The sequence below is a fragment of the Trachinotus anak genome, unplaced genomic scaffold, assembly GCF_046630095.1.
Source record: "Trachinotus anak isolate AG129_WGS33_773 ecotype Australia unplaced genomic scaffold, CSIRO_AGI_Tana_v1 ptg000018l, whole genome shotgun sequence".
Classification (NCBI taxonomy): Eukaryota; Metazoa; Chordata; class Actinopteri; order Carangiformes; family Carangidae; genus Trachinotus; species Trachinotus anak.
Genome location: NW_027273869.1, coordinates 12,957,411 through 12,980,113, shown reverse-complemented (window position 1 = coordinate 12,980,113; position 22,703 = coordinate 12,957,411). Strand labels below are relative to the sequence as shown.

General features: G+C 42.1%; 1 protein-coding gene across 5 annotated transcripts in view; it reads right to left on the bottom strand.

Annotated features, from left to right (window-relative positions):
* Nucleotides 1-22,703, bottom strand: part of plxna4 (plexin A4) — a 235,218-nt gene that overhangs the window by 98,588 nt on the left and 113,927 nt on the right. The window contains exon 4 of one of the 5 annotated variants that reach the window (XM_071501754.1): nucleotides 10,904-12,098. The exons of the other annotated variants lie outside the window; for them this stretch is intronic. Coding sequence (XP_071357855.1) covers nucleotides 11,955-12,098 — 144 coding nt within the window. The 3' untranslated portion in view covers nucleotides 10,904-11,954. Of the gene's footprint in view, nucleotides 1-10,903; nucleotides 12,099-22,703 lie in introns of those variants that run through there. 5 annotated transcript variants of the gene reach the window in all.

Genomic DNA, 22,703 nt, shown 5'->3' with positions numbered 1-22,703 from the left:
CTAGTTTCGTTGTCGGCAACGGTAATTATTAATATATCTTAAAGTAATAGTTTCATCAGCTGAAAATCATTAAGGCAGCTACAGTGGTGCTAGCCAATATTATCTGATTTCTTTTCAACAGTAATACAGTGGATTAGCTGCTCTATGCTAAATGGATTACAATGCTAATCTCTGCTATCACATTAGCACTACACAATAGACATTCACTGCCAGACAGACTTCATTCTGCCTCCGACTAGTAGGAAGGTGAGAGATGCATTGGGCCCACACATAAATGCACACATACTAATATGTGTGTTCACACAAGCACTTCCATATATAGAAAACATTGGCATTTCACTCTCTCTTTCTTTCACACGCTAACACACACGCAAGCAGAGGCTGTCTGGCTGAGGCGACTCATATGGTAATGAGGGACACTCTGGGGAGAGTGGGGAGAGTTACTGGCACTTTTGACTCACAGAGCACACTTCCTCAGCCCTGCAAAATGTGTGTAGTAAATATTTCTTCAACAGCTCTGTGTGTGTCAGGATCCGTATGCGTGTTCATCTGTAGGAGAGGTCCACGCTTTGTCGTAAATTAGGTAGAGAAAATCCCAGTCCTCCAGAAAGCGACCACCCTGGTCAAAAACTGTATCCCCCTAGTGGCTGTGACGGATAACTACACCAGTGCTATCAGTGAATACAGAGATGAAGACAGTGGCTTCTGCAGTAAATACAGTGTAGATGCGCCTCAAGTATTCTTTACTCTCACTAAAACACAAACATTCAGACATTCAGAGCAAATAAAATACTCATGGAGCATTTTTAAACCTATTCAGACCCTCAAAGATCAGTGACCGACTATCCTTTGTTTTCTTGACATCTATCATTAAAGTATAACAGAATGGGTTATAGTGACATACTGAAATACTGATAACTGTCGATGCACTTATGAAACAGTTGTGGTGTTACAGTGAAAAAGAAATCACACCTCATAGGCAGATGGTATTTTCTGCTTTGAATCTGTCAATGAAATATAATGTGCCCAAAGTGACTTTCTTTCTCTCTCCATGGGGCCAACAGCTAGCAGGAGGTGTGATACAGACGGGGAAACCATTCTGGTGTGAAAACCGCAGGAGTACCCTCACTCAGTTTCCTTGTATTGACAATGTACACCACAAAAGCAAGCAGAAGATACAGCACTTCCTCTGACTCTGCATGGAGTCCAGTTTGTGGCAGGTAAAAATGTGATCCTGGAGTATTCGTCTTCATGTAAATACGCTGTTTTGTGTTATCTTGTACAATAAAATCAAATGGTTGTACACTGAAAAAGATGCAGAAATGTATCAAGCTACATACCAATCCAGGAAAAATATTCTAGTATCAAATTACTCTAATGTGAAAACATGGACTGTTATTTTGTCAATGGTTGAGTCTAAAAGACATCTAGGTCAATAATGTTGTTGCCCCTCTGGAACCTTCTTCCAGTGAAAAGTGCCTTTTGAAATTCAGTACTCCTGGTTGCACATCTGAGCACTTCTATTGATTTTGGATGATCCCAGTGAACTGTTGTGGCATTATGCAGAAGCTACTTTACATCAAGTGGTGAGATGGATTGTCCACATTTTAGGAGGAGTCCAGTCAATCCTCAGGAGGCATAGAATACTGCTGTAGTAGTATTAGTGCAGACGACAGTTGTGGCTAAGTGCAGGATATACACAACCATAACTACCCCCTCTGGACAACACATTGAGGAAACTACATACTGAACGTGTACTCTCAATAACTGAAGTAGGGGAAGCATGTGTGTGGTTCTGAGTGTGGACTGTGAGAGTGACTGGAGAATTGTGTCCTTGCCTGCTATGGCATAGATTTTGGGGTGGCAAAAGGAAGGCTGGTCACACAGAGTTGCAGTCTGTTAAGCATGGCACACACACTAACACACCATGGCTGGAACACACACCATGACCAACATGCTGCTGGTGGAAGCCAGAATAAGCTGCTGACTAAAGTATCGCTATGCTCAGACATGAGCCATGCAACCACGGTGAGGTGAGTGGGCTGGAGCAGAATGTCATCCAAAGTCACACAGCATGCTGGGAAACTTAAATCACCACAATATTTGTGTGAGGAATTCCACCAATTCTTGAGCAAATCGAAGCCAGTGCCAGCATTTCTGTAGCCAGCAAGGGTCATGAACCTTTGTCTGCTGGGTATCAACATATGTCTTGTGCTGTAAATATTAATAAGCCTGGTTCGAAAATGTACCTCAAATGCAAAAAGCTTTTACTCAAATAGCTTCACATCCCTTATTCTCAGAAAGTAAAATTTTTAACCATTGAAAACAAAAAAAAAACAGGACTATCATAAAAAAAAAATCTTCAAAAATTCCTCTTTATACAGTCATAAAAAGAGGAAATATGCACATGGTGGTCTTCTGGGGTCTCCTACTTAACCCCCTGGGTCCCTACCCAGTTCAAGATATCAGTTATAAACATTTTGAAGCTGCAACAGCACAGAAACGTGCCAAATGCCACTGTAACCCACCCTGCCAAACGTTGGTCAGGATTCAGCCCTCTTTCTCAAACCCCAGTGTGTGTGGGGTATTTAACCACACGAGGCAGGACAGGCAGTAAGAGCCCAGAGAGAGAGACAGCCAGACAGACTGAGACAACTGAGGGAGCATCAACTGTGAAAGAGACAGGGAGAAAAGAAACAACGTATCGTCACTACATAATGGCAATGTGTCTCTCCACGCATTCTATTCATACCGACAGCAATACAATGGTGGCTGTCTGATTGCCCAAATCTGTCCAGCTCACTGAAACATACGGCAGACAGAGAGAAAAGAGGAGGTGAGGGGGGGTAGAGAGAATAACAGAAGGAAAGGGGGCTTGGAGGTGGACTGGATCCATCTCTGAGTGTCAATCAATGCTGGAACAAACCCTCCACTTCCACATTCATTGCCTCAATATATAGCTTCAGGCAAGATGGACTGGTGCAAGACTAGTGGGGGAGTGTGGATGATTTGACATTAATCTGAGGGTATTAATGAGGATGTGGCACACTAACTGTGGAATGCTTGGCTGGTTGTGAAGCATCACATATGATTCGCTGTTCATCGCCAACAGGAGTTAGAGACAATAAAAGACTGACACGTGTTTTTATTCTATCTGAGAGGAAGACTGGACAAAAAGGAAAGCACTGCAGATGTAGTGCGTAGACAAGTAGAGCAAGTGACACAAGACTGACTAACGCCATGGTAATTCTACATCCAGTGTCTTTTGGCACAGTATTTTATGTTTTATGACAAGCTATTATGGAGACATCTTGCAGTTATCCAGAAGGTACAACAAAGGCTCAATGCTTTACTGCCTTTCTTTATGGAAGTAAAATATTTATTCACTTCAGTGAAGACACTTTTAAAGTCCCCCCTTCTTCCCTTTCTTCCCTCTTTTCCTTCCGGCTTGAGTCCTTTCTCTATAGGAGGATGAGTGGGCAAAAAAACCCCACAGAGTGGAACTGAACTCATTCTGTGCTTTAATTCACTACTCTCTGTTTTATGTTTGCGATTCTGCATATCTGCTACACAGCAGGATTTTAATTAATGCCTTTCCTGCTAATGCCTGCGCCATGAAGGAAGGTGCTTTGTGGGTGCAAATCAGGGAAATGTCATTGTTAGCAGGGAAGTAACTACAGAGACCTGCGTTGGCAGAGTCAAAGCTATGCCGAATATGACCTCTACAGTGGCCCTCCTGTTGATTTTGTTTTTATTGAGGTTAATCCTCAATAAGGCAGGTTGTTTAGGAATAGACGGCAACAAGAAACTTCTGGAAAACTTCCATGACTTGGTGCTCTGAGATAAAAAGTGGTATAAGAGTGTATTAGTGGGTGGCCTGAGTATGGCTGTGTCACAGCAGCGGCAATAAAAAGTCACTAAAGAGGAAGACAAACGTTACGGAAATACAGAGAAAATTCTGTGAGTGAGCAAGGAGATCTGCACTTATTTTTGTTTCTATTAGTGCCACTCCAGTCTCCACCACCTCACACCTGGGATCTGACACTGAGGCAGACAGAGCTGCAGGGGGAACCCCTGGCTCGGTGACTGACCGTTGTGGCATTAAAGGTGTGGTACCTGTTAGCCTGCAGGTCCATGTGGCCTACTAATCTAACCTTATCCCCCTGCTGAGAGACAGACAGAAAAAGCAAGGAGAGAGGCAAAAAGAAGGACAAGAATGTTATTGTGAGGGATGATGGTGTTGGACGTGAAAGGGGACAAGTGTCTGGAGGCTTCCTAACTCATTTCTCGCCCTGCTCTCCTCTCCTCCCTCAATCTCCCCCATGGCTTCAAAGGGTGAGTGACAGGTCTCCCCTGCTATCATTGCTTTCACTGCTGAGCTGCCTTAGAGCTCTGTGACCAGACAGGGGGCTCACAGCTCAGCTTTTGTTACTCATTTTCCTCCTATTCCTCCTGCTATTTTCTCTCTCTCTCTCTCTGCCTCTGTCTCTCTCTCTCTCTCTACCTCTCTCTGTCCCTCTACCTCTCTCTCCGTCTGTCTCAATCTGTAAGTCATGAAGTTGTCTAAAATACCTGCAGGCTCAATCTTGACAACACTTGTGACCTCTTGACTTCTCACAACTCAGTATGTCTCATTTACTTTTTTTCCATCTGTGTTTTTCAAAATTTCACTCCCTCTTCCCTGGCTTGTTTGTTGCAGACTCTATTCCTCTGCTGCAGTGTTTTGTATGTCTCCCAATCGTCCACCCTCTTTTGATTGTGCTTGCATACAGTGGGGTCTAAAAGTCTGAGAGAGAAAGTGGTCTCAGATTTTTGGACCCCCCTGTATGTTTAGACTGAAAACCCTTCGCTCTCTCCACTGTCAGATGTGACTGGAAACAAGAGGCTCTTCTATACAAAACACACAAAAATAAATTTAATGTACCCAGTGGTGAGCAAAAATGCATTGCTTCTTCTGGGCAACTGTCCCTTTCCTATTCCTTATTCATCAGCTGCTCCATCTCTGATGCCTTTTTCCTCTCAGTTGCCTCTTTCTGTTCTCATAGTCTTACTTCATTTCTTTGTCCATTGATTTTTCGGTTTTGTCGTTTTCTCCTTGCAATATGCATCATTCCATCACTTTTACTGTGCAGAGAAGATGTCCCTCTCTCTCTGTACAACCCCTCTATTCTTTCCCTTTCCCCATCCAATTCCTCTTTCACTGTCTCATTAGAGCCGCAGCAGGGTGTTGGAGGCGACAGGTAGAGATCTCCTGACAGACCTCATCTAGTGCAGACAAATACCTGGCCTGGCTGAGAAAAACCCACCTACACATTTCTCTTTCAAACCAATTATTTCCTCTACTGTTTTCCTTTCTTACCCTGTTATTCTGCAGTGATAAGAGCTGCTTTCCGCACCACTTTTGCTGCAGGTACTGGCTGGGCCTCAAGGACCGCACAGAGGCAATGGTATAATTCTAGCGCACATCACCACCTGTGTCTCTATTAGTGGTGCAACCCAGCAGCTGTGCGACAGAGTGGTGTGCACCCCATTATATTTTGCGACCAGAGGCCACCGTGTGAGAGCTAAAAGGCTTTGGGAGCCATTAATGAAGTCAACATGTTCCCTGGAGCAGCGAGGGCATCAAATCAGCCTATTGTGTCGAATCAAGACTCGGCCTTTCAGGCGACACAGCAGTCCACAAAGTCAGAGCTATGGTAGCCGTTCATTTGGAGGAGTGAGGCTGGCAAACTGTTTCAGCAGGTTGAGTAAAATACAGCCCACTGAGTATAATCACGTTGAGATGATACTCAGTGGGCTGCCTTTTGTGTATTTGTGTGTACATGACAGGGAGTGTGTTGTCCACACCTCTGAGAACTGCAGCACGCAGGAAGCCGGACATATGGCAGAGCAAGAGGCAGCTAGCTTTGATGTTAGAGAAACAGAGGGAAGAAGAAAAAGAGGAGGAGGTTGAGGAGGAAGAAATCTTCATCATCCTCTTTCTTCCAGTAAATGAAACACATTTAACTTGAGGATCTATTTACTGTGCGTCTTCACTACAGTATATTAATAGTATGTTCATGGTCTTTCTAGTTTCTATCATGATTTTCTTGAATTAGTGACCACCAATTTGAGCATTACGTTTATCCACCTGTATATTTATCACAACACTGCTCCCTCACTTCCCTTCCCCCTTTCCTCCTCCTACGACTGGCATGCAGCCTTCAGATAGAGGAACTTTCTGGCCAAAATCTCTGCCAAAAGCGCAGAGAGCATATGTGCATAGAAGCTTGTTTGGGAAGTTGCTTTAGTTCAGACTGAAGACTGAAAAAGCAAAAGACCCACAAAAAAAAAAAAAAAATCACACATATATATATGTAACAACTGAAGGACAAGATGGCCCATTCTTCTATTGAGTCAGATAAGTAAACCCAGTGGCACTTTTATCAGCTCACCACATTCCACTTCTTTAAATGTCAATCACCAATTTGTCCAGCCTTTAAAGATAATGAGTAGAGGATCTGTTTGTCTTTTCAGCAAAAGAGACAGAGAATCACTGGCCTATGATAATCTAAGGTCATGATTAATAGGACAGGAACATCAGTATTGGGGAAACCTTAGACCAACCTTACACAGAACAGGTATATAGCCCACTTCAGGAACCTCAAATGAATAAGAGCTCTTTAGATAATTGTCTGGTGACAGACTTTGATCAACATTCACAGGGTCACTTCACAAACACCCCCACCGTGACCCTTATCTATCTCCGTGTAAGGTTGTATTACACAAAACAAGACCGGGGATTCATTCTTTCATCTGAACAGGGTTAACTCAATAGGCTTTTCTTGATTGGACCATGCTATGCTTCTATAAATGTCAATCAGCAGCCTATCCTACCAGGGTGGTGGAGAAGGGCCAGGTCCCCAAAGAGATGTCTCGGTCTGATAATGACCTACTGACAGAATCAGATCAACTTTAGTCAAGGTGAAGGCATGACTTTGAGAACTCTTTAGTCCCTCTTTTTTTAACCAGACTGTGCTTTGTTTTAGCGGATGTCTATTTCTTTCTTTTCCTGCTTATCAGTCTGCCCTCTTCTCACTGGTCAATACTAATTTTCAGCTTGTTTACCGGGGCGAACAGAGCAGTTCATTGACTTCAGAAGTGTGATTGGTTTCCTGGGAGATAAGCACAAATACATAAATACACAAAGAGACATACTGATACACAAACTTACACTCACACTCATACATACACAAAGACATTGCCAACAAAAAGTCAACAAACTTCTAGCTGTTTGGCCACAAATGTGGGAAAGAGAGTGCAGTAAAGAGGAACATGTGAGGGAAGAAGGTAATGTGTGAGTGTGTGTGTGTGAGTGAGTGTGTGTGTGTGTATATCCAGGTGTGTGAATAATAGATGGGGTGCTGAGAGCCAGATTCTGTCTGAGAGCAGACATCACCCTGGATCACGTTACCACACACTGCCATCAGAAGAACTCTGGAGACACAAGCATACTCTTGCGCGCACGCGCGCACGCACGCACACACACACGCGCACACACACACGCACACACACACACACACACACACACACCTAGAGCTCAATCATTAACACACATGCACATGGCTATCTGTCTGCATGTGCACACACAATCACATATACACGGTGACCTTTCTGCACCCCTGTTCTCTGGTTCTTAACACAACACTCTGTTCTGAGTCTTTTTTTAGGAGGAATCACTGAGTTGAGTCATTTTATTTTAAATTGGGAATTACACATACTTTAAAAGGTAAAGTTGAAGTAAACATTTTCAAAGCAATTGTCCTAAAAGAACAGGTGTTCTAGTGGTGTATAACACGAGACACACATATTAAAGCTGATGTTGATGTTAACCAGCTAGCTCTGTCCCGTCTTGTAATACCGCTTTGTACCTCACTGTAGCATCTGGTCTGCAGTCCAACATGAGAGGGTGAAGAAGAAGCATTGCACAGAGGGCATATTCTAACCTTTTGTCTTGTAATTAGAACAATTCTTCTAGCCTGGTAAGTAATTTTGGCTATGTCGCAATAGCAAAAACTTACATATAGCACCTTTAAATCTATGGGTCACTGACTGGAGCTGAAGATTACACATACTCACGAATTCATGAATTATCAATGGCTTTACCTTTCGGACTTGTGCAGGTTTGTATGTGTATATGTGTGTGCATTACTGTGTGTATGGGAAGCATTCATTGCCTACCCTTCAGTTTTATGTTGTGGTGATTTATGAGGTTCCTACCAAAGTTTCTAATTAAATAGGGAAGCACCTCACAACCAATTCCTCAGAGATAAGCTGGTGTGAATTTCTGTGTTCCCTCCCTATTGTCTGTGCAAGTTGTTTGTGTGTATGTGTGCATATGCGTGCAAGTGTCTGTGTGGATATTCCCTTGTTTGCAGCCCTGAGGGTGCTTCCTTTTTCTTTCTCATCTCTCCTCTCTGCCTTTATTCCTTATTAAACAGACTGCCACACTCCCTCTATTATACCTGTTTTCCCAGTGAAGTGAAAAATTGTAGCAGGGGGCAGAGAGAGGGAGACAAAGAGAGAGGCACAGAGTGCAAAAATGAAAAACAAGGAGAGTGAGGAGGACAGGGAGAGCGAGGAATAACACTGCACTAAACCCTCGAGGCATGTGTTGATTCACCAACTGCTATAATAATGGAAATCATTGGAGGAAAGAAGGTGAGAGAACTGGGAAAGAGCAAAAAGACTAAAGGCCAGTGTCCACTGGAAATGGCTTGGATGCATTACATGAAGCTTATGTGAGACAGAACAAATAGAAAAGTGGTTTAATGGATTGAACTTCCACTGGCTGCAGGAGTCGTGTGAATTTTTGCTATTTTTTTAACTTCATGCATTTAACCTAGCATATTTTTGATGACCCTGCTTTCCAGATCGAAGCATAAAATATACTTTATCTGTCAAAGTGCTACGTAACAACAAAACCAAAGTAAGTTATTGTGTGTGTTTTTTTGTTTTTTTAATTGCCAGTTATTTGTTCTCACTTCAAACATCCACCAGAGGCAAAGACATTAATCACAACACAAGTTCATTTCTATATGTCCCTGTATGAGGTATAATACCTCTGTTTTGCTTTTATGTCAAAGAGTCAAGAAAATGATTCTGGACCTGGTCATAAACTCAGTGGTTATCATTATTAGCATTATTATTATTATCATAATAATAATAATAACACAACATGCCCTCTCTTATACCAATAAAGACATCACAAGTATAAGCCGTCCTTTGACTGACTCCATGGGAGGTTTTTCTAAAATTAGCGCTTCTTTATCAAGGGAGCACATTAGAGTTTCACGCCCATGCATTATGCTGCAGCACAAAAGCAATGTCTTGTGCATGATAATGGAGGCTTCACAGTGGGGGTCAGATAGCTTCACCCCATAAATAAATGAACGTGTTGTTTCAGGATGGTTGCTTATCTAATAACAAAGATAAGGAAACAAATAAAGGGAGCATGCAATCAAGTTCAAATGAAAACAATACCTTTACAGCTTGGTCTCTATGTGTAAGCACATATATATGTGTGAGTCTGTGTGTAATTACGCAGACTCACAGCATGGAAACAAACACATTAGCTGCTGAAGTGTAAAATATAATGAACATTAATACACGGTGGATTGTCTTAAATCTGTCAAAACACAAACCCATAAGCTGAATATTGTTCTCTATGTTTCTCTGCTGAGAGGTGATTTTCAAAGTATGTAGAGAACTTGGCTGATGTAGCAGTCTAAGAGCATCTAATAACCACAGTCATTCTCTGTCTAACTTGTAACTCCCACTCTGCTTCATCTCCTGTGCACTCTGTCTCTTTACAATCACCTCTCTTCCCCTCCATCCTCCATCTCAGTCTTATTATTACATTCATTCCTTCCCTGTCTACCTATTCTGTCCTTTTATGATGTGACATATCAAAGTGCGACGAGCAAACAGGCAAACCAAGTGGCCCTGTCGGAGCAGAGCAAGCCTGAATGACACAGAGAAGAAGAGACAAAGAGGAGAGATTGAGAGCAACTGAGACAGATCACCTGCAGAACGTTAGAAAGATATGGGTGTAAGCTGCATTAAAACTTGAAGACAGATAAAAGTTAATTCTTTCTCAGGGAGACAGAGAGAGAGAGAGAAAGAGAGAGGAGTCTAAGAGGATATCTGGTGAATGGGGCCTGTCAGCTCACGTTGTGCAGAAATCCTCTTATACCTCAAAATTTCAATTAGGTGGGGAAGCGTTTCGGTGTGGTGCGCTTTTCTCATTCTGCACAGGAAGTACAAGGTGCATGAGGTGGGATTTGTCACAGCAGCGACAGGCCTGCTCCACCTACATTATGATTCAAAGAAAACACATACACACATACACACACATAAAAACTCACAAAGAGCGCTCCCCCTTCCAACTGCCAAAGCCATTTCGAGTGACAACAGTGGTACACTTGATGCTACTTCAGTGTTCAGTGAGCAGTGTTGCAATTGAGTTTGTTCCACTGAAGAGGATCTGAAATTTAAACTCCACAGGTTTGTGTTGGGCTGCTGTCATCTGTATGACAGCTACAATTACACTATGTGTCAACCTTTCCAAATGACACAACTTACTGTAATTACAATGCCAAATGTAGCAGCACATTTTCATGCTCTGTTTTCATTTAATTTTCACCTTAGTGTCTCGCTTTCATTTTACCTTGTCTATCACCCTCTTCCTTAAAGTCATGCATAGCCCTAAAAAGAACCACAATATCCAATTTTAGCTCTAAAACTGATGAAGGTAAAATTAAGGTTGTCAGTGTCTACTATGTAAAAAGTACTTTATCAAACATGATAGAGGCCCCCATGAAATGAGAATCAAGGGTATTGTTAAATAACTGTGGGAGGAAAAATAAGTTTGTAAGTTTATTGAAACTAGAGTCAAAGTCTTGAAGTGTTGGCCATCATTTCTGTGGGTTGTGATAACACTTGTATTCATCAAGCTCTAGAAACGTGGAGACTGTTTCAATAATGTCTGATGGGGCAAAAAACCTGTGCAGTTAGAAGATCAGAGAGTACCAAGACTGTGAATGACTTTTATTGGAGGGAAATATGAAAATAAGTCACGTGAAATGTTGGCAGTAATACCAATAAGACCTGAAGTGTCCTAGAGAGAAATGAACTTGGTGTGTACAAGTTTACCATAATCGGTTGGAATGAAACTTATGAAAGTAGGAGCAAAGTTGACCAGAATAAACCAGAATGATCCTTTAGGATAAAGCCAAATATCTTATCATGGCTGTCTGACAACACAAACAACCTACTCGCTTACGGCAACATGATATTTATATTCCCCTTTCTAACTTTTTCCCTCCTTTCCCCTCCCTATTTGTCCCATTTCCGAGTGAGTTTAGGTCTTTTTTCCCCTCTCACTATCCCATCACTCTCCTACAAGCGTTTTACCTATTTTTTTTTTATCTAACCCCTCAGCGTTCTTTACAAACTATCCATCTGTTGTTACCTCTGCCTCCCATGTCTCCCCACAAACCCTCTCTCAGTCCCTCTTTTACCCTCTCTTTCTCTGCCTATCTAGCCCTTCTGCTCCTTTCTTTCCCAAAACTCAATCCTGTCGTTTTCTTCCTCTCACCTTTTTCCCCCCTCGCTCTATTCCCTGCTTCCCAGCTGGCTTTCATCTTCCCCAGGTTAGATTACTGTAAAGCACTGCCTGTCTGCCAGCATTCCTGAAAGCTTTTCATCTCTGCTGCGATTCATCTGGGGAGACAGAGAGCGAGGGAGAGTGAGGAGAGAGGGTGAAAGAAAGAGAGGGAGAGAAAAAGAGAGGAATGCAGATGATGCTAGGAGAGAGACAGAGATAGAGATAGAGAGAGAGAGAGAGAGAGGACAAAAAAAAAAAAAAAAAACGGCTTTGTTGCTGCGGTTATGGATTTCAGAGCCTTCAGTGGTTAACCTGCACTGCACACTGCACCATGGACTGATGGGAAATTTCCCCGCTGGTCTCTTGGCTGTCTGTGAAACGCCCACTCAGAGCTGAGAGCACACCTCGCTGGGGACAGACAAATGGGCGCACACATACACGCGCACGCTGGCTGAAACAACACACAAACAACATACACAAAATCATGTTTACACACACATCACAGACGTGTAAGAAAACACCACAACAAAACACACAGCACCAGAGTTAAAATAAAACCAAGATTTTGCTCAAAAGATGAAAGAAAGGAAAGATGAGACAGTAAAAAAAAAGATGACTTTGAGATACAGTATTTGTTGATTCTTGCACAAAAGCTCACACACACAGACACACACACACTTTTCCACCAAGCATCAAGTAGATCAACATGTCTACAATCTACCAAATGAACTCCTGTTATGTTTTTGTATTAGATCTGACTTGAACTGCTCCACACCTGCACAGAAATCAGCCTTAAGAAAAAAGAATGCATGAGATGTAAATGCAACAGAAAATGTGTCTAAGTGTGTGTGTGTGTGTGTGTGTGTGTGTGTGTGTGTGTGTGTGTGTATATGTGTGTGTTTCTGCCCACTTACATGCATTGACAGCTTACAAACAGCAGTACAGGTTTAATTACAGAAGCCCCTCCAGCTGTTTATCGCTCTAATTCAGAGCATCACTGGAACTAGGGAAGCAGTTCATGTTTATTTTAATTTGTTGATTATTTTGTTGTGATCAATTAATCGTTACTTCTTTGAAATGTGACAATGGAAAACAGTGGAAAATGTCCATCACAAGACCTGTTTTCTACCCAAACAATATGTATTTCATTTACAATATTTGGGAATGTTTTGAGATTTCCATATTATAAATGAATGATTAAAAACATCTGTGGTCAGTTATTGTTGTTGTCAATCTACTAATCAGTTAATCGAGTAATTGATTTGGCACCAGCTGGAACTGTCCAAAAATACATCCACTTCCTTCTGGGTAATTTTGTAAATTGGCTTTTATATCATGCAGTATACCCTCACCAAGTACTTCATTAGAAACACCTGTACACCTGCTTATTCATGCAATTATCCAGCCAATCATGTGCCAGCAGCAAACATCGGAATGGGGTAAAAGTGAGTATTTTTGGAAACTGCAGATCTCCTGTGATTTCTCTAGAGGTTACTCAGAATGGTGCCAGAAACAATACACATTCTGTGAGCAGCGATTCTGCCGACAGAAACACCTTGTTGATGAGAGAGGTCAGAGCAGAAAGGCCAGACTGGTTTTAGCTGACAGAAAGGCTATGGTAACTCAGATAACCACACTCTGTGGTGAGCAGAAAGATTTCTCAGAATGCAAAACGTGTCCAGCCCCGAGGTGGATGAGAGGCAACAACAGAAGACCATTTTGGATTACTCTCCTGTGGAACCCAACATGGTCTTCTCCGTGGTTCTGTCAGCCAAGAACAGAAATCTGAGGCTGCAGTGGGCACAAGCTCACCAAAACTGGACAGCTGAAGACTGGAAAAATGTAGCCTTGTCTGATAAATCTGGGTTGCTGCTGAGGCACGCAGATGGTAGGGTCAGAATATGGCATCAATGGCATGAATCCATGGACCCAACCTGCCTTGTGTCAACAGTCCAGGCTAATGCTAATGGTGTAGGGAACGTTTTCTTAGCACACTATGGGACCCTTAATACCAATCAATCATCATTTACATACCACAGCTTATTGGGTATTATGCATTCCACAATTTACTATACTCTAATGCCTACTTCCAACTTGACAATGCACCATGTCACAAAGCAAAAGTCATCTCAAACTGGTTTCACTCCTGAGTCCAATAGAACACCTTTAGGGTGTGGTAGGATGGGAGATGCAGACCACAATATCAAAATAATGTTTCCCCATCTTGTGGATTCTATGCCAAGAAGAGCCGAGGCTGTATTGAGAGCAAAGGGAGGCCGAGCCCAGTACTACTATGGTGTTCCTAATAAAATGCTTGGTGAGTGACAGAGTATTTCCACCATGCCTTCAGTCTAACTTTGCATTCTCCTTCACTCACACTGTCACATCATCACCAGATCTGTCCTCTGTGATGCAACTGTGTGATGATATGGTGCTCTGAAGTATTAGGGGGCATCCCTGCATGTGATATTTATGGACCTGCCTGTCTTTTCGGCCCTACTCACAACTCCCACACCCTTTAATCTCACTGCTGTCATCTACTGTCACTGCCTTATGACTATGGCCTTGGCTAACTGCCAGCTGACACATAGACACCGTGTGTGTCTGTGTGTGCGCTTCAGAGTCTGAATGTGAGACTATTGAGATAGAAAACAAATGTGTAGTACAGTAGAATACAGTATGTCAGTCTAATGTAGGGCAGAAGTGATAGACAGAAGGGAGGGGTTCTCAGTAATGACGCTAGTTACAAACTCACATCCCTCTCAGCTCCAAAAAATAAATGTGTTTTTATGCCCACACAAACAAAAAATAAATGCAAAATCACAGTCTTCACTCCCAAAACAATCCCAGTATATAAGGGGCATCAAACTAATTTGGCAAGAAAATAAGGAGCGAAAGGAAAAGACTTGAGAGAAAAAAAGGGAGGGGTGGGAAGGAGAACAAAACTGTCCTCCAAGCAGTGCTTTTACATTCACACACTGAACTGAATTAGCACTTTCTGAAAATAATGATTCTTTAGTCTTTAGCAGAAACAACCGCCCCCACACAGAAAAATGGAAATTACACATAATGAATACATTTACATGTATGTCATGATCATTTCTATAATCAAAGCCAACAGTATGTGGTGCTTATTGCCCTGAATTATCTACACTTTTCTCAATGGGCCCTCAGGGGCTGTTTGGTTGCTGTACACATCTTCAGAAATCACTTGAGACAGATGCGCGGGCTTAAAGAATGAATGAATGAATGAGTGAGGGAATGAATGAATGAATGAAGTGATCAACAGTCTGGCAAATGGCCTCTTACAGCATTTGAAAAAGAAGGCACACACACAGACAAAGACAAGAGCTGAGTCTTACCCTGTTATGATAAGCATTTATCACTGAAGCCTTTCACAAAACAGCTAATTCGTCAGGCTCTGTGGGAAGCTCATTGTTCCCGAAGAGGTGATGTGAAATTGCTGTGATCAGCCAAGTAAGTAATTATAAAATGAAACATCCACTATAATGTGCAAAGTTGGAAAGTAGACCTCTGCAAATTCTCAATAATAGAGTAAGAACATAACGTGAAGCTACAGAAACAATTACCGCTTTCTACTGCTTGTGCATCATGTAATGAACTTTGCCGATATACAGTAAATTTGAGTAAATGTCAATGTGAAGAATTGCCTCAAGTAGAGGATATCAGCTGCCAGGGCACAGAGTTGAGGCTAAATCCCCCTAAACCCGGCATACTCCTTCATGCCACGATATGTATAAATATCATTTCTGCCAATAGTACTTTTATTAACATGGTTTACCTGAGTGCTTCTTTTTGGTTTCATTATTTGATGGGAAATCTTGAGTAACTGCGTACAACTAAGACTAATATATGCATAGTGTATCTCCTCCTGCTGTCTGATGCCAAACACATTAACATAGTCCAAACAGGCCGTCATGTTCTCCCTCCCAGAGAAGCAGCTGCAGGGCTGAATGTTCCTCCCTCTCTCCAACCTCCAAAGCGGGTTAATTGTACAGTCTGGAAGGCAGTGCTGCATTAGTGCTCAGCATCATTATCTGTTGGGAAGTCTCAAGGTGGACCTGCTGAGTAAGCACATTGACCAACCTCATCCATTTTCCCTGTACATCTTTCCCATTATTCTGGGTGTGTAGAGTTACTGGAACTAATACTGCCTAAATGGTAATCCCAGTACATGTCACACTAATTCTGTATTCAATCAATTGCTGCATTATTAAGTTGCTGGCACTGTAGTGTTTAAAGCGCAATCAATAAATGCAATTAATACCACAAAATATACAGCAGCATTTTTTTTGCTAGCTGTCACTGTGTGGTAAATGTAAAAGGGATTATTGTTGTCACTACTCAGCTGGCCTGTGTAACATCAGTCTTTGGGGAAATTAACAACATTTCCCTGTTTTCCTTCTGCTTTGCAAGCCCTGCAACTGAGTGAATGAATGATTGATGCAGTGTGGCCCCACTTGCTCTGGAGCCGAGTTTTACTTTTGGGAAAAATAAATAAAAGGAAATAATCAAATTATTTCTGGTAAAAAAAATCCTGAGACATAGTGTTTGCAAAATTCGTTATTGCTTTAACCTCGTTAGTATTATGTGCTTTGGTGTGATTGATTTTTCATTCAGTAATATGAAAATGACCATCTGATAAGCTACCAAATTTGCTGCTGAAATTATTTGACCTACTAGGGTCACATTGCTGAGTTTTATGCTCTTATGTCAAAGATCTAATTACTGTGGAAATCTTTCAGCATCCAATATTGTTCAACTGTCTGTACCTAAATAGAAAATTGCTCTAACACCATGAGACATGATTTAATGTTGACAAATCTAGGATCACACTGTCAAGGCTGTGTATCGCTTGAGCGCCAATGCACTTCAAATCAATAAAACAAAAAAAATAAAAGTCAGCTTTTTTGCTCCCCCACCCTCATTTTCTTCACCCCTAGCCCCTAAACTGCCCCATTTGAGCCCTATCATTTCCATCTCCCAGAGGCTATGTATTTTACCAAGCCCAGTCACAGCCCCTCAGCTTCTCATGATCTAGAAGTGTGTGCCTCTCTCTCTCGGGGTCTCAGGCCAGGAGATGAGGGCTCTAGTAGGGGACGGGTAGAAGGATTAGCCTTCCTATCCTTCTCCAGCTCTTTACCATTTTAATGAGGCAGGGCCAGAGGGTCTTTCTTCTACCCCAGCCAACTGTGTCATAGTCTGGGCCTGGGGACAAAATGTGGCTGCAGGGGTTCAGGGACAGTTCTAATACAGCACAGCCATTGTACGGGGAAATGGAGTGAGATATGGCCCTGATGAGGGGGGGAATGAGGAGAGGTGTGTGTATGAGAGACGAACCAGACAGAGACAGAAATATGTGGGTGTCGTATAGGAGTGTGTATGCACAAACCTCTATGTGTGTCTTCTCCCAGAATAAAAGAGTAATTTAGGGTTTTCTATGGGCCTACCTCCAAAGCTCCCCTGGTATGCACCCCGATAACACAGAGAGGGCACATGTGGATTAACTCTCTATTGAAGGAACTGTAATTACCTGCTGATATGAATATTATTATTACTACCACCAGGCAAAAACCTGACAATTTCCCTTTCAAAAATCCTCAAAACCAGCCAAGTGAATGGCAAGGGTTAACTGAGAAGGAAAAAGAAATTGGGTGGTAATGCTTCACTTAGTGTTTGCAACATCATCTTCACAAAAGACAAGAAAAATCAGGCTGTGTGGGGATGTATTGTGTTGAGATTAAACAAATACTTAAATGTGTCCGAGGTAATTTTTTTCGCTTTAAATTAAAGTTGATATCTACACATTGTGCAGTGGACACATTCAGCCATACAATCAAGACTAGATGAGTCATGGCATTACAATCAACAGGACATATGGGTGCTACTGTATTCAGTAGTAGTAAATTGGCTCTGACATACACTTCCAAAGCCACCTGGGGTTAATGAAGGCAGATGTCTACTAGATGCTTTAAAGGAGGACAAAGCTACTGTCACTGAAGTGAGAGAATGGATTAAAAAAAAAAAACATACGCCTGCCACAGTGTTTGACAGCAATGGACAGTGGGAGAGGAAAAGGGGCTAGGGGCTCTAGTGGTGTGTATAAAGATCAAAGGTGTGTGTGAGTGTCTACGTCTCTAGCGTGCACATGGATGTGCGTGTGCTTGTCCGTGCTTTCATGGGAGCAAGCATCCAATGACACCTCAAAAGAATCTAAACTGAGACAATTTTTCAGAATCTACAAAACCCTTTGGCAAAACAAAACTAGAGCCGCAGCAGGGGGTCTGAGTGCGTCCTCTCTATTGGACAAAAGGCTTGTCAATCATCACAGGGGGTCAGGAGGGTGGTCAAAACTCAAGTAAGGGTACAATGGCTCTTTGGGATTTCTCACACACACACGCACACACTCACACAGACAAACACGCACACACACTCAGCAAGAATGCATGGCTAATCAACCTTGGGGAAAACACACAAATAACCTTGAACTGATGTTCTGTGTGTCAGTGATAAAGGGTTTCATAAAAAGAAGGAACTAGACCAGCCAAAGAATGCTACTGATGTGAATGCGTGCAGCCATGGCCATTGAATTGGTTATAATGGAGAAGTCCATGAAGAGGAGTCATTGATACAGGCTGAAGTCCACTTCACGGTGGTTTTGGCATTAAGTGGGTGAGACTGAGAACCATTTCACAGCCAAAGACACTTGGCCTTGGGGCAGAAATGCCTATGGAGTAGGGCTAGGCTCAATGCTATGACCCAAGGGTGTCAAGGGGCATAGAACACAATCATTACTGTCACTAAACCTGACAATGACTTAGGCTTTGTCTGTCTGTTTCAATCTTTCTCACGCATACAATGAATGACCTAAGACACAAGTGGCAAGCACCCATGCCAGTCAACCAAGCCCTCTGTAGTCACATCCTGAACAAATGACACAGCCAAGACACTCACCCCTTTTTTCTGCAATCTTCTCCTTTTTTTTTTCCATACGCACTCTTCTGATTTTCTTTTACCTCCCAAATAACCTCTTCTCCTAATGCCCCTCCTTTACCTCTCCCCTCCACCACTACTCATTTCACACTCTCCAGTATTGCCTGCTATCTTCTGCCACACCATTACCTCTTTTTTTAAACTCACATTCATTCTCCCTTTCTCTCCTCAACGAGGCTGTTCCCTATGTTCAAGCCCTACAGTCCCAGGGCAGCCTAAACCACAGCCAGCCACAGGCACTAAACAAGAACAAACGCCTCTGCTTTACCTGGACAGTCTCCCCGAGGGGACGCAGAGAGACGGGAAGACAGCATTCTCTTCATTTCTGTCTGTAAACCCCCTCCCCAGCTGCCTTCACTCTCTGCACCATGTGTAATTGAAAAACACAAGGTCCAAAGGCCTTTACTTTCTTCACTAAAGAAATAGGGTGAATGCCTCATAGGGAGAGGAGGAAAAAGGGAGGGTGCAGGGAGACACAGAAGGAGTGCAATGTGGAGGAGTGGGAGAAGTGACTTAGCTGGACACAAAGGTAGCCACTGAGGCTGGCATGTGTTGTACCTGAGCTCTGGAATCTGTACGCACACAGTGACGGATTGTTTTTAAGAGGAGAGAGGGCAGTAGGTGAGAAAATAAAAGAGCAGGAGGGAAAACATTGTATGAATCACATGAATATATAATTAAAGACCTAAAGATGATAAAGTTGCACAACATAAAAACTGTGTTGCACTCTGTGAATGTGCAGAGTGAAGTGGAAACAGAAGAGAGGGAGAAAGTAACAGCAACAGCTGAAGTTTGAGGTAAGATAAGTTAGAGTCTGAGCGGTACACACACACACACACACACACACACACACACATACACATACACACGCACACACACACACACACACACACAGTAAGCGCACATTGCTTGCGAACCACAGATGTACTAGAAAAACAGCATCATTTGACTAACAAAGTTAAAGATTGATGATATTACTCCACGAGATTTATCTATCCAACATGTTGTCCAACTCGTTTTTGATTCAAAAAGCTTGTGGAAAATGTGTGTGTGTAAGGAATAAAATAGAGCGTGTGCAGGGGGCTGCTTGAAGGATCCTCCATCCTGTTAAGTTGTTTGATTTCGAACAGCAGGTGTGTATTAATCCCCTTACTGATAGGACACAAGCTCGGGGGCTCTCTCATCACTCTGTTTACACACATACACCCACGCACACAATAATCAAAGGAAAATTCACCTGTCTCTTCAACAGTGTCCACACAGGGACATACACAATATGCTGAACATGCACAACTCCCTTGTGCAGCTTTAAGTCACAGATCAACATCAGTGGAATCACAAACGTCCAGCATGTTTGTCTTAAGAAATTACCCCAAGACCCGGATGTGCACGAGCATACATATGATGCCAGTGTGTGACTAATTATTAATTTCTTCTTTGTGTATTAGTGTGTGTCACTGCTCCTGCATGACTACTTTGCATTCTCATCTCTCCCTCTCACGTCGTGCACACAGATGAAAGCGGGACTTGTGTGTAATTAATTGAATATGTTTGTAATTAGGGGGCGAGAGAGGGAGAGATGCATGCAAGCCTCCCTTTGTTTTGTCTGTTGCGCCTAACAACAGCACAGGAAAATAAAAACTGATTACACAGAACACTAATTACGGTGGAATTATCCCCCTCACTTCACAGGGTTAATTCTTATTCCATGTGTGTATGTATTTGTGTGTGCACTCACTGTGCATGAGTACACATTCAATTTGTGTACCTTCAATCTACATGGATATGGACACACACTTTGGTGTTACAATCAGTTTGTTATTGACCACCAGCCTGATCACAGAGAAGCATAAACTCGGGATGGAAAGGTAATGAAATATTTACCTAACAAGGGAGCAGCCTGCTTAATTGTTGGTAAAACAATGTGACATTTGGTGTCAGGGACAACATGAATGTAACTGATGATTTTCTTTTAGGCAGCATGAGCTCCATGGACTTGACTTTGTATGACCTTGTTTATAAATCAAGTATTTATTTAAAATATCTGATTTGATCAAAATTTTAACCTTGCCAAGAGTAAAAGGTGAAAAGAAAACATCAATGAACTGAGAGAAAATAATGCTTGAGACACCGGTGAGAAGGGGCCTGGGAGAGAAGAACAGGGACAAGGACCCTGGTCAGTCCCAACATGTGCTGTGCCAAACCCAAAGACAAGGTATGTCCCGCATCAGTTGAGGGACAAACACCCCTACTCACACATAAACACACTAGACTTTTACGTGTGGCTAAATAAAATCTCTTCAGAATACTGCAGTGAATGAACAGGGGACTGTGAAGTCAGGATCTATTCACAAATAAGGCCAGACAGCTATTAAAAATGGTTCAATAAAGTGCCCTAATTGTACTTATGTTGGTCTCAAAAGTCAAGCTCTGCTGCTGAATAAGCACAGCAGTGCTTTCACGCCGGCCTGCTTTCCTGTTATCTTTGCCTTTTGCTAAGCAGGAAGAGTTAGGAATGACTTGGTTGGTTGTTTTGGATTGTTGTGTTTATTCGTGTGTGTGTGTGTGTGTGTATGTGTGTGTTTATGTCTGTTTATTTGAAAGTATATATACCCAAAAACTGGTAGGCACACACATCAGTTCCAACTGTGCCTAAAATGCCATCTGATTAACAGCCCCATTTTTGCTTGGTGGCGTTAATAAGCTTATCCTCAGGCAGCTTTTAGACAAACAAACACAGATGCACAATCGACACCTAGAGACTAACTATAAAAGCATTTGAGGCTTTTAGAGTGAGCCTTTATTGGCATGGGGCAGTAAAGAGGTCTATATACACACAACCATGCACCACATCAAGCAACAAACTATAATTTGCACAAAGCAACACACAAACTATAGCAGAGTAAACAGACCATCTGGTGTTAGAATGGTGAAGTTGTTTATCCTTATTGTCGGTGGTACATAGTTCATATTTATCAAAAAGGTAATGAAGACAAATATATTAGTCATTGCCCTTATTCCTACAGAGGGAAAAACAGGCAAGAATGTGACAATTTGAGAACTATGCAGTGTACTGAATGTAGATAATTGAGTGTTTACATCCATTACAGCAAGGAGGCTTGAAAAATGTCTACCAGATCTTTATCCACCTTGACCAGGCTGGTTTTATTGAGCACAGACAAATGCAGGATATTATTACAAATACACCATCACATGTAATATGAAATGTCACAGAGAACAAGATACAATTTGCCCCGATTAGTTTAAATGCCCAAAAGGCGTTTGATGCAGTTAGCTGGAAATTTTTATAGAATTTGGATTTCATGAGGACTTTATGAAAATGATTCAAACATTATATGACAAACCAATGGCTAGAATTTAACAGGGACCTTACTACCTCTTTTACTCTACAGCAGGGATACAAACAAGGGTCTCTCTTTGCCTGTTCCCCATAAATCTGGTATGATTTGGAGATGATATTTTGATATATTTCCAACAACCCACCAATCTCTACCAAAACTGATATGCTGCTATAAAATGAATGTATCAAAGACACAAGTTCTTGCTTTCAATCACAAACCCACAAGTGATAATATCCAAAAATATCAGCTAAAATGGGATGCTGACTCAATAAAATATTTGGGTGTGTATTTACCAAAAGACCTGATTAGCTTTGTCCAACAACATCAATTTTGGACCTTTCGACTCCAAACTAAAGGTGGATGTAGGAAGATGGCATCTTATCTCATCTCTTCCCTAAATTTAAGTACATTAGTTAAATCAGTCAAAATGAATATTCTAACATTACTGCATCTTTTTGAAAACCATGGGGGAATGGGGCTCCCATGCTTGTTAGAGTACTATTATGCAGTCCAGCTGAGGCCTCTCACATGTTGGTGCAACACTGGCTATTTTGGTGGTGGAAGGAGCTAGAGTTGGCGCTGGCTGATAGAATCCCACTTCAAGCAACTGTGTCTGATGAAACACTAATCAAACATCTTTTGGATAGAGCAAATCCATTCATTAACTCGTCCCTGAAGAT